Genomic DNA, 14,510 nt, shown 5'->3' with positions numbered 1-14,510 from the left:
AGTAAGTTTAATCTTAAAATGTTCAGCCTAAGTCCCGTAAGCCATTATTAAATGATGTTATTTTTTTTCCAGCATATACTTTTTATTACTGCTGTGGTGTGGTCTACAACTAACTGTGAGCCGCCGGTAAACAGCTATCTACCTCCTACCTCTAGAAATAGTGGTAGACCATCTGCTCAATATGGACCTCCAGGTACTAATGAACGTACTTCGTTTAATCAACCGGAACAGGGTAGAAATCGGAATCAACCTGAAGATTCATACTTTCCACCCGGTCAGGGAGGACCATCAAATACTTTAGACACCCAATATGGTCCCCCACGAGGCCAAGGCTTACAACAAGGATCTAGAGGATTCTCACAATCTGAATCGCGGTCGCTATCTCAAGGTGGACCTCAAAGAAACAACGCGCCTAACACACAATATGGAGTACCTGAGCAGAGAAATGGGCCAGAACGAAGACCGGCTCAGTCACCATTTAGTGAATCGAATAACAGAAGGCCAACCGCCGGGTCTGCCAATAATGACTTCAATGGACCATCTAATAATAGAGATAACAGTTTTGGTCCACGAGGCTCAGAATTTAGTCCCAGACCAGAGAGTTCTTATGGACCTCCACCAAGTGGAAATTACATGTCCCCAAATAATGAAAAACAATTAACTCGCGGGCCACAAACTGGGGATGTTTCTTCATACTCTGTACCAAATGAAGAACCCGATAGTTTTAGCGGAAAACAATCACTTAGAGGTCCACCTTCATCATCATACGGTACTCCTAATTTTGGATCTAATACCGGTGGCAGAGGATCAGGTAACCAGAGAGGATCGAACTTCGGCAATGACGAATCTGATGTAAGAATTTTTAATGATATGTATATCATGTTATAATAATTAAACAAATACTAACATTGACATAAATATTATGTTTCAGGAACCAGCTAAATACGAGTTTAATTATGAAGTCGACGATGCCCAGACAGGTACTAAATTTGGTCATTCAGAACAACGTGACGGAGACACCGCCACCGGCGAATATAACGTAGAACTGCCTGATGGTAGGAAACAGATTGTTGAATACGAGGCCGGTCTGCAAGGATATAAGCCTCAAATACGATATGAGGGTTTGTTCATTACACGAGTTAAATCCTGCGAACCCCTTTCAATTATTATATTTGATTTCATTAACATATTTTATAATAATGTTGGTTGATTTTATATTACTTTTCTGATTTTAGGTGGCGGAAGCAGTTCTAGCTTGCGTTCGGGTTCTGGTAATATAAGTTTACGAATTAATTTGATTTAACATAAAAATAACATAGTAGCTTATCTTATTTTTTCAATGTCTTTATAGTACAGTGTATTCTACTCTGATATTACTGATGCACAAGAATTAATGTAATCCATACACAAGCCTATAATATTTGCAGTTTTATTTAACTATTATAATATGATAAAAGTCCATTAATAAATGTAAGAATAATAAAAAAAACACGTTAATAATAATAAAAATTATTGAAAGAATAAAATTATGTATTTAAAAAATTTAATACCTTTACTTGTCTTTTATTTATAATATGTATATATTTTAGGCAATAGAGCATCCCAACCTGATGATCAAGGATATCAGCGAGGTGGTCCAGGATCTAGTTATCCAGAAAACGATAACTCTGGTTTTTCCCAAGAAACACAGCAAAGTGGAAGGCCTGGAAAATATCAACAAGCTTCACAGGGCGGATTGGGATTAACTGACCAAGATTTTATGGGATACTCAAGGACCAGGCCTGGAGACAATGGATTAGGTGATTTCCCGGGATCTGGACAGAAAAGGTTTGAGAATGAGCCAGAATACGCAACAGGTAATAATAATAGACTGGAAACGCTTAATGGCGGGCCACAAAATGAAGGTTATAAATCAGACGATGGAAGAGGCAGCGGTAGAGATACGGGTTACCCGAAAGGCGGCCCAGAAAGTACCAATGAGGGATATCCACGAGGTCGTCCAGAGAATGGTGCAAGTCGTAGCCGAAATGGACCCCAAAGTAGTAATAGAAACTATCCGCAAAGTAATAATAACGGTAATAATCAGAGAGGTGGTAATGGTTACCCAACCGGCGGCCCTCAAGGTCAAGTTGGTGGCGAAGAGGGATATCCCAGCGGTACACCAAATGGGCCCCGAGGATCTGGATACTGATATTCAAGAGTGTAAACATGAATGAATCTTCACTTGACGAATTGTATAAAATAATGGACATTGATATTGTAAATAAAATAAATAATCATAAAACATGTTTTAACTTATTTATAATTAACAGTAAAATGTATTGCTCTTGTCTAATTTGTTCCAACAATAGTACTTATTAAAAAATTAACAATTTCCTATTAAGTAGTAAAATTACATTAAAATAATTAAAAATGCTACTAGTACTGTTAATACTCATATATTCGAAATTTTATTGTGTTTAAATATGAAAGCAACATATGGATTATGATCGCATAAGAAATCAAATGTGAAATTTCGAAAGAAGACTTCTCACAAAAAGATGTCCTTTTGAGTTTGCGTGCATTGGAGAGGCCTATGTCCACCAGTGAACAGCGGTGAGCTTATGATGACGATAAACGCCCATCATTACATATGTATATATAGTACAAAACAAAGTCGCTGTCGCTGTCTGTCCGTCCCTATGTATGCTTAAATCTTTAAAATTACGCAAGGGATTTCGAAGCTGTTTTTTTAATTGATATAGTGATTCAAGAGGAAGGCGTATGAATGTACAATACTTGTACACCCGGGCGAAGCCGGGGCGAGTAACTAGTAAGATATATTACATTATTCCTATTACAGAATGCATGTGCAATGCCACAATAAATTGCTACTTTTTACCTATCAATTACAATATGTAGCACCAAGAAATTACTAGTATTTTAAGTAAAACAATACAATAAATGCCATTTTTATAACTGCTAGTTCTGATAGTTTGGTCCTCAATTAATATATTTAATGAAAATGATTATAAAAGTGTAATTATTATAAATAATACCAGTGACAAGGTGTATGACAACTGTGTCCTGAATGAATTTGCCGATGTTGCAGATTTATCTGGAAATAAAATGTATTATTAAAATATATAAATAGCAAACTATATTGTGCAAAACGAAATGTTTATTAGTACACAAAATGGCACCCACATAATTACAGATTATTCCACAGATAGATCTTATTACATAGCTTTCCGATACTCAAAGCTGTTATAACTGCTAAAAACAAAGGAAATATATAACTGTGACAAATATTCGGCTTTAGATCCTTCAGATAAATCAATCCCCAATATTGACACTTACGGGAGAATTTGTAATGGAATCATGGAATTAACGTCTATATAGGCATACCGAATAAAATTAAGTTAGAATGCATTTGATATGAAAGAGTAATAATGTTGAATCATTTTGTATTACGCAAGAGTTAATATAATAAAATGCATTATTATAATAATTATTATTATAAACCAGTACAATTCAGGCAGTGCCATCTAGGTCCAAGCTAATCAGAGCTTGTTTATACCTACATAACTGATATAAATACTTAGATTTGTTTTTTAGTAAAAATATACGTAATGTATTTATTTAGAAAACACCCAGACGTATACAAAGAATCATACTCATGAATAATAATAATCTCAGGACAATACACAGAGAGCCATCTAGACCCAAGTTAAGCTACCTAAAGCTTGTGTTATGAGTACTAGACACCTAATACAGATACATAGATATATTTTTTTGTAAATACATACATATTATACATAGAAAACACCCAGACCGATACAAACAATATTTATACTCATACTCACGAATACAAATGTTTGTGCCGTGCGAGAAATCGAACCCGCCACCATCGGACGTAAAGCGGTGTGCCAACCGAGACCGCTAAACCACCGAGGTCGTCAGAATATAAACGAGGAATCGAACCCGTGGCCATCGAATGTAAAAAGATGTACAAAAGCGATAGACCACTAAGGACGTGAATGTGGTGAGTAACGTGCATAATTATTATAATATTGTATTATTATAGATATTACTTAAACTGCTCTCATTAGTGTTCAGCTGCTCGGGATCATCTAACGGAGCGACCATAGTTGTAAAGGCAGGTGTGGTGAGGTAGTACGTATAATTCGCTTCTTGCTGATATAGAGGTGCTATTGTTGCTTGACACTGAAAATAAATAAGAACGTATATAAATTATTATGTTAACATAACATTTATATATAGATCTGTACATAATAATGACATTGAGTAGCTGTGTAAAAGTTTACCACCTGACTTCGTTTCCAGAGATCATGAGACTAAAATTTATTAACAATAACTTTGTATTTCAATTGTTTTTTTTGACTCTTCAGTGTATGAAAGTTCAAGAACCAAACATATGAAATCCATAGACGGTGGTCGGCTTACCCCCTACTTCGTTGAAATCTATTTAATATAATGTATGTAATGTGTGTTGTGAAAGTATTACATATTATTTAATAAAACTAGTATGCTACCAAATTAATAGTAAACTCTATTGATTAAAAAAATCATCATCAGAATTCACAACGGTACCGTGCAAATAATAAATTGTTAGCTCCTACTTTTAAAATAATAAAAAAATAATCATGTTTTTAAATAAAATTATTCTGCAGTAAATCGAAGCGACAACATCTAAAAATATTTATAATTCAGATGATTGAACGATGTGCTCCGGTCGTTCCGGTCACATATTGGAAATGAAATGTGAGATCAAATAATGGAAAACGAACACTTTGTTTGTCCGCCGGATATTATTGATGATGATCATTGTATCAGGGCATTTATATTTCTAGTAAAAAATAATACATAAATTCATGCAAAACAGTTTTAACCTTTTTTACGAAAATTTCACACTTATAGTTTATATAGACAAGGAGTGTGGAATTCTATTTCTTTTTAAATATGTATCAATATAAAATCTATAAAAAAATGAAACACTATGTATTCGACTCACGCATAATCACGCAATATACTCTTTTCTTTATTGTTAAAGTTTGTTGTCTAATAAAAGGAGGAATATATATTCACGTACACTAAATAATAGTAATGACAATTCAAATTGTTTTAGTATTATTCAGTAGTTCAAATTTATAATTTGAATTAATTTTGATCGAATTTCAACCACTGGGTAACGCACCAGGCAAATTAGAAAAATGTCTATATATAGTCTATGGATACGCCGAATATGTATATACTACATCCGTTGAACATATACCAGAGATTTTGTTAAAAGACATCTGCGTGGATGTCCCTCATCTATATTAGTCACTATGTAGCCTGCTTTGTAAGCCGAGTTCAGGTTGGAGAGAGAGGTAGGGTAGTGAAATTACAGAATATGGCGATATAAGATCTTGTTTCGGAATGCTAATGTATGGGGTATCACGGGAAGAAATTGACCGATGTGTATGAAGAAGGTATGTTAACAGTACGCCTGTGCCAGAATTGGTTCGCTGAATTTCATTTCGGCAATTTTGATGTCGAAGATGCACCACGCTCGGGATGCCCGGTGAAGCTGATACGGCTTAAGTGTAAACTTGAGTGCAAAAATAACGAAAAAACGAAATGACTTTCCGAACAACCTAATATTATCAGCTATGTATTTTATGAAAACACACATACACAGCAATATTTCCATTCATTATCAATTTCCAGTCAAGTACATTTCTACAATTTCTATATATCCATCCTAATTATACTATTTTTAACCTTAATTCAGCAACTTTAATTAAGTGGTAACTGGTATAATATTATTATTTTATACTGAGTAATGATAATTTTAATGGTAGTCCATATCCTACACGCACAATGGCCCAGATAGAGGCCAAATACGGAATATAGAGTTCTATGTATATACATATAATTGTATGTTTGACTATCAAGTCTAAATCGCGTCCTCTTTTGAAAAAAGACCCGTCCTTCGTAGTAAAATAATAAAATAGCTGATGGATGACAAATATTACAGTAAAAATACATTAACTTTAATACTTACTCTAAGCGTCATTACTCCATCAACGTAATGTTCCGGTGTTACAATAAAACTCAGTCTCAATTTCGTTCGCATTGGTGACTCGGGATTTTCCATGCTAATCTTGTGCCATGGTCCCATAAGGTATTCTTCAGGTGCTGGTTCATCATTCAGCATCCATTTTAATTGTGCTTCGGGCCGGGATGGTGGAGAAGTGCAGTTTAAAAGCAGTTCATCACCAATTTCGTACTGTTTCTGTAGTCCGGTGATTTTTGGACCGCTTTTAGGAAGAACTGAAATGAAAGTGTAGGTAGATATTTAAATTAGTGAAATTGGAAGAACTAGTTAACAACGTATTGGCATCCTAATAATCAAGTAACTAAATGGACATTTGACATTTTCAAACGTTTTATAAATCGACGATTATTATTTATTCTACTTCAAAACTTTTCATATCAATGGTTAATAATATGTTTGTATCTATGGAACAGGTATAACCTTCTCTATAAATTAACTTAAAAACCTTATATTAAAATAAAAATATTGAACATAGTCAGATTTGATTAGTTTTTTTTTGTTTTTTCGTGTACTACAATCTGTCAGAATTGAACATTAAGTAATAAGTTTGTTGGCATGGTCGGTATGTGTCACAAATATCTTATTTACTTACTTTACATATACATTGTTTATTTGATATGGTCCTGAGGCCTATTGCGGTTTAGTCTGCGACTAGATTCGATATAGGCTACTTTTCATTCTGTTTAATAAAGACTTCGCGAAGAACGTCGCAGGCACTGGCTTGTATATTATAACTCGAGCTCTAGACAATATTGCATTACATTACATAGATAATAGAATATCGGTGAGGATTACAAAAAAATAACTAACAGTATATGGTGACGCGTTTCTCGCTGTTGACAACAGCGAAGTACGGAGCTTCTCCGGACACCTCGCAACGATAAACGCCTGCAGACTCACGCGTCAGGTTCTCCAAAGCCACCACATTACTTGATGAACGGGCCAGCTGGAAACAATTAATATTATATTTAAATTAATACTATAAAATTGATAGGTAGTATATAGAATAGAATTGAAGTAATCCTGATTAAAAAAATATGAGGTATCGTTTTACTCAGGTAGGCTTTGTACAACATGGGGACTTCTATCAGACGTCTTTCTGCTGATACGTAGCAGCATACTTTATCAGCTGTATCTCTTTTTGAAGAAGCCCTGAGATACGAGATTGAAATTATAAAATACGAAAACATGACACGTTAGTCTCCACAAGTGACAATACAGAAGTGATAGAGTGGAAGACACATAGTGATGAGATATCTATGGTGTTCACGTGAATAAATAGATTTACCATCAGCTAGTTTAGCTTTTATTTATATAAAAAATCCCGACGATAGATAGTGATAGACAAATTGAAATCGGTAAATGTGGTGACATGTTGAATTTCAGTATGATCGATGCATACAGCATAATTAAAACTCGATGAATACAATGCTGCCCACAAATATTGACAACAATGTACATCAAAATGGCTCGCACTAAAATAATTAAATGCGAGTGAAACCCATTCGACAAGGTCGATTACTTGTATACGAGTAAGATTTTGATGTTGTTTACTTTAACGATCAACCATCTATAGAAAATAAAATAATTAAATATTATATAAAGTTAATGTACTATATTTTAATTTAGTACAATATTATTATTATTATAATTTTAATTCATATAGCTTTATACATTATATAAATGAAATTACTAAATAAAATACGTAAACTTTTAAGATCATATTGCGAAGCAACAAAGTTATGTTGTAATTTTGAATCCACTTCAACGAACGCACTTAAAATTATTTCATACCTTCATTAAAGTTAATATTTCTATTATTGTCTATTTATTATGAGTCTTTACCTGTAAGAATTAGGATAGCAAATAGACATCATGAGTATCATGCTCTGTACCAAGTAATTTCACTGCAATATCTTATACTTAACGTTCACAAACGGCTAAAATGTCCTACTTGAATAAATGATTTTTGATTTCGAAGCATACGAGTGAAATTGCTTAGCGGTAAAATAGACGAGATAGTACTTATGTAGACGATGTTGTGTACCTTGATAGATTTTATTAATTACATAGAAACAGTACTCTAATTTTAATACTAAGTTAATACTTGTGAAATAGTCACGAAGATGATCTCGCGACCATAAACTAAATAGTATATCTATTCAAATATTATATAAAGAGGTATAGTTTGCAAATTTCAATGTGCCGAACATTGAAATTTTGTAAAATATAATTTGCAAACGGTAATCACAAATACCGGTAGCAAATACGGGAAAAATGTAATGCAGACAAAGTTGCGCGCATTAGCTAGCATGTATATATTTTTAAATACTGTACGGAATATAGTAATAGTACAAGAATTTAAGCTATGCATTTTAAATGGCTCTCTCGATCAACTCACATCTACGATAACGCCTGGCGCCGGGAAGTGACTGATGGGGGGCACGTTCATGGGCACGTATCGGTAGAACTCTCGGCCGTCCTTGTACCATTTTACCGAGTACAGGCTGTCACCCTCCATGTCGAACTGACAGCCCAGCAATGCCTCCCCGCCTTCAGCGGCGTGAGTTGAAATACGTAGCTCTACTATACGGACGCTGTTTGCGGAATCTGTTTGAAATTAGATTTCGTTTATTTTAATAGTAAATTTCAAAACTAAATAAATGATATATGTCGTGGCGATTGGCTCATTTGAATTCGATACTAATAGATAGAAATAGAAATAGAAATAATCTTTATTCAAATAAACTCATTACAAGCACTTTTGAATAGTCATATTTTGATTCTACCACTCATTCGGAATGCAGATTCATCACAAGAAGAATGAGCAAGAAACTTGTGTGTTGCTCTTTTTAATAGATGTTTTTTTTTTATATAAATAATTACAGTATAACAAGTAAGAGGCATGCGATAATCAACATAGAAGTCGCTACGCACTCATTATTAATGTAATCAGATAATATTGTCAGTGCTATAGATTTAAAGTTTTTCTATAAAAATATTATTATCGTTAACGAATTCTTCAATTTTATAGTAAGCTTTTTTTGCAAAGGAACTGTTTTATTTGACATTTAAATCTTTTTTCTGGCAGATTTATAACAGACTCTGGTATTTTATTGTAAAACCTTACGCAATTCCCATAAAACGAATTACTAACTTTAGCCAAATGACATTTAGGTAAAATCAGTTTGTTATTGTTACGTAAGCTTTTATTAGTGCAATCACTAACTCTTTTGAAACTGTCTATATTCCTTCTGGCATAGATGATATTTTCATAAATGTATTGAGAAGCAACGGTGAGGATATTTGATTCCTTAAAACACTCTCGCAATGACTCCCTGGAACCCATACCATAAATGGAGCGAATGGCCCTCTTTTGTAAAGTAAATATTGTATTTATATCAGCTGCTTTGCCCCATAACAAAATACCATACGACATAATGCTATGGAAATAGCTAAAATAGACAAGTTTAGCCGTTGCCACGTCTGTTAATTGTCTAATTCTTCTTACCGCGTAAGCGGCAGAACTAAGTCGACTCGCCAATTTAGTAATATGAGCACCCCATTGCAACTTGGAATCTAATGTGATACCTAGAAATACAGTATCGTCAACAAAATTAATAGATTTATTGTCCAATACGATTTTTGAATCTACCGGCCTTACATTGGGGAGAGTAAATTTGATACATTTAGTTTTATTTGCATTTAGTAGCATATTATTTGCCGTAAACCATTTTAAAACATAAGAGAGAGAACCGTTTACTTCGTCCATATCATCAATATGTCGATTGACTTTGAATACTAATGAAGTATCATCAGCAAACAGAACTATGTCAGCTATCTTTTCTACCATATAAGGAAGATCGTTTATGTAAACTAAAAATAAGAAAGGACCTAGAATAGAGCCCTGAGGAACACCCATTTTAATACTAGTTCCCTCAGACTTTACACCATTTATTTCAACAACTTGCATTCTATTATTTAGATAGGATTTCATCATGCATAGTGCTTCATATCTAATACCGTAATATTCTAATTTGAGTAAGAGTGTTTCATGATCAACGCAATCAAATGCTTTTGAGAGGTCACAGAATACACCGATAGCATCCTGTGACCTCTCCCAACAGTCAAAAATGTGTTTCATTAAAGCTACACCAGCGTCAGTAGTTGATTTACCGGCCGTGAAACTTGCCGACTGTGAAGCAGTCTATTTATTTTAAAGTGGTGAAGCATCTGATTGAGCATAATTTTTTCAAACACTTTACTTAGTACTGGTAAGATAGAAATGGGCCTATAATTACCTACTTCAGTTTTATCCCCTAACTTAAAAAGTGGAGTTATTTTACTATGTTTCATTAAATTGGGAAAAACACCGTCAAAAATACATTTATTGAAGATAGTTACTAAATATGGAGCAATAACATCTATAGCGGTGTTAATAACTTTAACAGACATGCCCCAATGGTCTTCAGTATTTTTTAAATTTAATTGTTTAAATGTTTTCGTAATTGTAGCAATGTCAATAAATGTAAATTTAAATGTAACCGGACACGAAGCAACATTGTCAATAAGGAATGATTTAGCTGTACTTGGAGAAGAGTCCAAAGAGGACGTAATATCAGTTGGAATACTAGCGAAAAATTTTTCAAAAATATTGACTATTTCTTTTGTGGACGTTACTAGTTTATCATTATAATTTAACGTAAAATCATTATATGGACTTTTAACTTTGCCAGTTTCTTTATTAATAATATTCCACACTGTCCTAATCTTATCCTTGGATTCTTTAATTTTTTTATTTAGATAATTAGACTTTGCTACATTACATACCTTTTTAAAAGTTTTTGAGTATCTTTTTACATAATTTACGAATGTACTATCGAAACGGTATTTTTTTTGATCATATAAATCAAATAATATATTTCTACTTTTAAGAATTCCCTTTGTAGCCCATTCTGAAAATTTTGTTTTGTTACTAATACTGATAGTTTTTTTGTTAAAAGCCTTATTATACTCGTAAGAAACAATATTGAAGAAATCTGTATAAAGTTTGTTTGGTTCATCAGATTGAGGACAAAAATCTAATTTACTACGAACTGATATTTTAAATTTATTGATCTTATAACTAGTCAAGTCTCTTTTTAATAAATTAATTTTCCTAATTTTGTTTACGTGATTTGGAAAAATTACTAATTGACCACAGTGATCAGAAGGAAGGTTGTTTAATATTATTTTATCTAAATATTCACTGTTGCTAAATATGTTATCCAAACAAGTAGCAGACGTGGCTGTGATACGAGTGGGTTCGTGGAAGACATTACTCAAGTCAAAAGATTGAAATAAACTCATTAATTTAGTTTTTGTGGTGTTATGTGATAAAATGTCAACATTGAAATCACCACACACTATAAATTTTTTGTTAATATTAAATACTCTTTTTAAAATATCCCTTTTTAAATAAATTATAATCACTATTTGGAGGTCTATATACACACATAACTATATAATTTTCTAGTTCCACGCAGGAAATTTCAATACAACACTCAACGGAAAGATTGCCAATATCACTACGTTCTTTTACTTTTATATTATTTTTCACCAATATCATGGAACCTCCTCTATTTACTATTTTTCTATTAAAGCAGCTGACAATATTATAATTGTTTAAGCTTAACATCATATTGCTCACTTTGAGCCAATGTTCAGTTAAACATAGAACATCTATATTATTTTTTTCTAAAAACAATTGAATAATTAATTCACAGCCGAGAAAACTTTGTATGTTCTGGTGAACAATTTTCAATTCTGATAGCTTTCCCTTTGTCTTTTTCAGCAGTTTAAATCTGCAGTCATATTTAAATTATTGTAAATAAAAGGATTCTTACTAGAATCAATATTTATGTCAATATTTTTATGATAATGATATTGATAGTTTGCTAAGTTCATCGCATGGGAAATAACTGTTAAGTCTTTTAGTATCGCATTTAGAATGTAATTCTAAATGGTTGATCTTAGAATTACTAGACATACCTGTACCTCGTTATTTACTTATATTTCATGTTATGAACTAATATTAGTTACTATTAAAATTAATAAAAAATATCATATTTCTAGATTGAGATTTTTCTTCACTGCTAGGATAGCAGATTCTCTGATTCTTTGATTTAACATAAAGTTCTAATTTCTAGTTTTGGAAACTTAGTAACTAAACAAGGACTATTATGAAACTCCACATTAGCGGAGGAATTTATCATTTTCACGAACTTGCTTATAATCTATAGCATTGTATGGATTGTTCAAGTTTACATACAATAATTATGCCACATGTGTATAGAAAATTTATTCTTCATGAATAGTCGAGAAGAAGAAGAGGTACATAATCCTAAACTAATATTGGCTCTAAACTCACCGCATAACTTTGACGCCTATCAAACCATTCATCGATAAATAGATGTGAAGTTATGTATTATATTATTAATTTGGGCACTTCTGAGATACAAAGTTCAAAGAACAACAATCAACCAGTGACGCCTTGGGGCACATGATCCTCATTGATATAAATAACAATCCAGTTTCATGTTGAAATAAATCACGATTTACAGGCAATAAAACGTGATGCGACTGTCAAAAACATTGCGAGCCCCGCGAGGTGCCTTTTCTGCTGTGATTTTTACGCAGCATCTGTTGCCTCTATAGATTGTTTATGTCTCGATACAAGCCAAGTTGTATTTTGTTTCACTTTAGGCTTCTTTACGAATCTTACTATATATTTATTTACGTATAACATATTATATTATCTTATATAACCTCTACTAAAAAGACAATGCATAATTGGTTCATAGGGTATATGGGTTTTATGCATGACGAAAAGTGGTAAAGATAAAATACCTATTATACTTTCAACATAACGCAATTACAATCGACTATGTTTTCACCATATGGTATATAGTCATGAGTATAACTCAGGACATATCTTTACGCTATGCTTATGTCTAAGTGATTATGCAGTCAACACCGTCATCAACTTTAAGTAATAGAAATATTTTACAGTTACGACAAATCGCTTTCGTAATTTGATAAACAATGCATACTAACTTAATTAAATTTAATGAATAATATATAATTTGAAAAATCGGAATATGTTTAATTTTAATTTACATTCATGCCAGTTTCTAAATGATAAATATATAGGTATAATAATATTTTTTTTTGTAAGTGACTAATTATAGAAATTCCATTTTAGTCTGTCATTTTATTCACATAAAACCTCCACAAAATATATTTAGTACTTTTGAGACGAAATTTGCGACCTACTCATACGTAATTATAATAAGTAGGAGTATATCTTATACGAGGGAAGGTTTAATGTAATTGTTCTTTATTCCAAAATGTTTCCATTTAAATTTCTTGGTGCTCTATTAAAATAATTAACTTAGATTAGCCTAACAAATTATTAAATAGATAATAAACCAAATTAATATAAAGAAAGTAAGTATGTGCAAAATCGTATCTTATTCTCTGTCACTTAGATTTCTAAATACACTTAGAAAAATATCGAAATATCAACATCACGACGCCGGCGTCGACTTGACAATACCTTTATCCTATTATCAAATGTTTAATTCACGGTTATGTAAATACGTTTAATGTAGATTTAAGTATCTACATAATACAAACAAAGTAACAAATTACACACTTATAAAGAGATGGAATCAAGATTCAGTACACAACCTTATTCAATAAAGCAGCCAGTTATAATAAATAATGTTTTGTAATTTAAAACGAATACCACTTACTTTGTTTCCACATCAATAATACGAGTATCAGTCCAACTACACGCATTTTCAATGTCTTATGGACTCACAGTTACTTACACGCAATTGTGTATATACATTTAATACCATTCATTTTATTATAGAACCGAAAATCCAAAAACATCGATCTACTTTATCATAGACAAATCATTGTGAATGTGCTAAAATACGTTTAAAACAGCACTGTGAAATTCCGGCAACAGTTCTAATTTTAAATCTCGCCGCCTGAGTCACGCATGCGCATTGCAAAGCTTGTCACCAATATCCACGTGATAGTCAGATTTAAATAATAATTTTATTACATCTATTTTATAGAACCTATTTGTTCTTTATTCAAATGGTGTTTCTGATAAATTGTATCTATGGAAAAGGAAAAGTTTGGCTATAAAAAATTAGAATTAACTACTTAATGAATAAATAGGTATATCTACTTGTCAAAACTCTCATTATAATAATATGTATAGACATTAATTGGTAGTATTTATTTTATATGAAACTATTCATTAATTTACAAACCAAGCATCGTCATCAGATCACCGACGCACGGGGCAGAAAGACGAAATAATTATTTACATTTTTATTTATTCATTAGG

At 32.3% G+C, this 14,510-nt stretch overlaps 2 protein-coding genes across 2 annotated transcripts; one reads left to right on the top strand and one right to left on the bottom strand.

Moving 5' to 3' along the window:
- Window positions 1-3,093, top strand: LOC131844711 (pro-resilin-like). The gene is made up of 4 exons (XM_059193657.1): window positions 1-852; window positions 932-1,121; window positions 1,236-1,271; window positions 1,590-3,093. Exons 1-4 carry the CDS (start codon window positions 52-54, stop codon window positions 2,189-2,191), a joined length of 1,629 nt encoding a protein of 542 aa, XP_059049640.1. The 5' UTR covers window positions 1-51; the 3' UTR covers window positions 2,192-3,093.
- Window positions 3,094-4,044: 951 nt separating this feature from the next.
- LOC131844689 (uncharacterized) lies at window positions 4,045-14,109 on the bottom strand. Its single transcript, XM_059193630.1, has 6 exons — window positions 14,022-14,109; window positions 13,900-13,990; window positions 8,505-8,713; window positions 6,914-7,049; window positions 6,050-6,318; window positions 4,045-4,206 (listed from the first exon to the last, which is right to left on the bottom strand). Exons 2-6 carry the CDS (start codon window positions 13,943-13,945, stop codon window positions 4,045-4,047), a joined length of 822 nt encoding a protein of 273 aa, XP_059049613.1. The 5' UTR covers window positions 13,946-13,990; window positions 14,022-14,109.
- Window positions 14,110-14,510: the final 401 nt, after the last annotated feature.

The sequence above is a fragment of the Achroia grisella genome, unplaced genomic scaffold, assembly GCF_030625045.1.
Source record: "Achroia grisella isolate CSIRO2021 unplaced genomic scaffold, CSIRO_AGI_Agris_v1 utg4116, whole genome shotgun sequence".
NCBI classification, from domain to species: Eukaryota; Metazoa; Arthropoda; class Insecta; order Lepidoptera; family Pyralidae; genus Achroia; species Achroia grisella.
The sequence above is the reverse complement of the archived record's forward strand: the minus strand, read 5'-3'. Positions and strand labels throughout refer to the sequence as shown.